General features: G+C 36.1%; 1 protein-coding gene across 2 annotated transcripts in view; it reads left to right on the top strand.

Annotated features, from left to right (window-relative positions):
* Positions 1-2,891, top strand: part of LOC106879539 (T-box protein VegT-B) — a 163,176-nt gene that overhangs the window by 142,176 nt on the left and 18,109 nt on the right. For both annotated transcript variants that reach the window (XM_052968471.1, XM_014929280.2), the window contains one exon: positions 639-740. In XM_052968471.1, the coding sequence (XP_052824431.1) occupies positions 639-740 (102 nt within the window). The remainder of the gene's footprint in view (positions 1-638; positions 741-2,891) is intronic.

Here is a 2,891-nt window from a genome sequence, read left to right on the forward strand (position 1 = left end):
CCAGTAAAATTGTAACCATAGCGGTCACGAGAGACCCACCCACAGACAAATATAATAATAATAATAATAATAATAATAATAATAATAATAATAATAATAATAATAATAATCCTTTCTACTAATGGCACAAGATCTGAAATTTTGGGTTGAGGGGACTTTATTTATCGACCCCGAAAGGATGAAAGGTAAAGTCGACCTCGGCGGAATAATAATAATTATAATTATAATTATAAGCACAAGAACACCATAGCATAGAAGAAATCAAGATTCCAGAAGTAAGTATACAAATAACTGGAAAATAGTATTACTAGGTATAGCATACATTTCAGTTCTGCATAGAACCATGTCTATATACGAATATATCGACCACACACACATAAGACAATACTGCATGCACCTGAGACCTATGGAGGTGAGCCTTGGTGTTTCAGGGTAAAATGAATTTTTAAAAAACACATTGAAACGGAAAATGACAGCAAAATTTCAATGTGATACTATGAATATTTTTCATGTTTTGGAAATTAAGAATTATACAAAATATTAAAAAAAAAAAGAACATCCAGTGTTTTCATGCAGTCATTTGTCGGTTTATGTTTAATGTGACTACTTACTTTGTGTGTTGTTCGGTTGCCTTACAGACTTGATGAGAGAAGTATTCTTCCGCCCAAAGACGTAGTCTCTCCAGATGTGACAGAGCAGGTCTCATTAAAACTACTTTCAACTAAAACAGACAGTTCAGGGTAGGTATTTCAACAGCTAATTTTAGCCTTACACTGGCGAACTGGAAATGACCACATATCAACGAGTCTCTGTTTGACAAACGATGTGACTGTAGTATTCGGTTCGCCATTTGGTTTTCTCTTTGTAATATAACTAACCTAAGTATCAGATATTGACGGTAGCGTCGACAGCTGATCCGAAGTTAGATTCTTTTTATGTCTGTATTAAAATGAAAATATATGCACACATACATACATACATACATACATATAAAACAAACATACAAATCTGCGCATACACTAACACCAAATACTGCACACACACACATATGCACAAATACCTAGATGATGTTGATAAAAGTTCCAATGAAGGAGCCTTGAATCTATGTTAGAGTCCGGCTCTTTCTCTATGGACAAGAAATACAGAAATGAAACTGATTGATAACATACATACATGCATGCATACATATCTATCTATTGCGTGGAACAGTAAAGTGAGATGCAAGATAGCATGTTTCGACAACCGTTATGTAATTCTTATAGCATTTTGTTGAAACACGTGTACTTTCTATAAAACATTGAATACTTTTCTTGTTTTCTGTAAATGATATACAAACACACATACACACACACACAATCACATATATACACACACACAATCACATATATACACACACATATATATAGTGTAAACAGTTAGCGGCTATAATGACCGACTAAGGGATAAAATATCCGTATATGCTATCCGATATCCGTTACCCGTATTATCCCCGAGCACTGGTGTGCAGGTACACCATGTCCGTAGAGTGCAGGTAACAACAGGTAACCAATACAAATAATCAGACAATGGAGAAAACTTCAGATTAACAAACACATCGATTGGACCACACAAATAAGCTATAAATGTAGTCCAATCGATGTGGTTGTTAATCTGAGGTTTTCTCCATTTTCTGATTATGTGTGTGTGTGTTTGTGTGTGTGTGTGTGTGTGTGTGTGTGTGTGTGTGTGTGTGTGTGTGTGTGTGTGTGTGTGTGTGTGTGTGTGTGTGTGTGTGTGTGTGTGAAGGTGCATGGCTCAATGGTTAGAGCGTCGAGCTTACGATCGTGAGGCTGTGAGTTCGAATCCGGGACCGGGCTGCGTGTTGTGTTCTTGAGCAAGACACTTTATTTCACGTTGCTCCAGTTCACTCAGCTGTAGAAATGAGTTACCTTTCCCTTGGATAACACTGGTGGAATGGAGAGGGGGAGCCGGTATGCATGGGCGATTGCTGGTCTTCCATAAACAACCTTGCCCGGACTTGTGCCTGGAAGAGTAAGTTTTTAGGTGCAATCCCATGGTCAGTCATGACCAAAGGGGGTCTGAGATGTATGTATGTATGGATGGTTGGATGGATGGATGGATGGATGGATTGGTGTGTATATATAAATGTAGGGATAAGCAAGTTAGACAGATCAAAATATAAAGTTTTACTATATTAATACATGAAATACAAGAAATGTGTACAAAAACTGTATATATGTTAACATACAGAAAAGGTCCGACTTACACAGAATACAAATGAAACAGAGAATTAAAGGCGTTGAAGAAAAGTATTGCAGATCCAACAGTTGTTTCCATCTTTGAACTTCTTTCCTTTAACACCTCAAATGTAAGATTTCTTCCCTGAAGACGGAGGCTCGTCTCATCCAATGATTGAATCAATCTACGAGCATTATTTTGGACCTCCGAGCCCCAGTAACAGCTGTTAGATTTGTAATACTTTTCTTCAAACCCCTTAATCTTCTATTTCATTTGTATTCTGTGTTAAGTCGAACCTTTTTTTATGTAAACATATATACATTTTTGTATATATTTCTCGTATTTCATGTATTGATAAAGTAAAAACTTTATAAATTGATCTAACTTGCTTATTCCAACATTTATTTCTATACCCGCTCAAGTTTAATTTTCTTGAACACTACTAAGAGTATTCTGTATGGAGAATATCTGATCTTCGTCTATGAACTATAGATAGATAGATAGATAGATAGATAGATAGATAGATAGATAGATAGATAGATAGATAGATAGATAGATAGATATTATTTTATTCTTTTACTTGTTTCAGTCATTTGACTGCGGCCATGCTGGAGCACCGCCTTTAGGCGAGCAAATCGATCCCAGGACTTATT

The sequence above is a fragment of the Octopus bimaculoides genome, chromosome 1 (assembly GCF_001194135.2).
Source record: "Octopus bimaculoides isolate UCB-OBI-ISO-001 chromosome 1, ASM119413v2, whole genome shotgun sequence".
Taxonomy (NCBI): domain Eukaryota; kingdom Metazoa; phylum Mollusca; class Cephalopoda; order Octopoda; family Octopodidae; genus Octopus; species Octopus bimaculoides.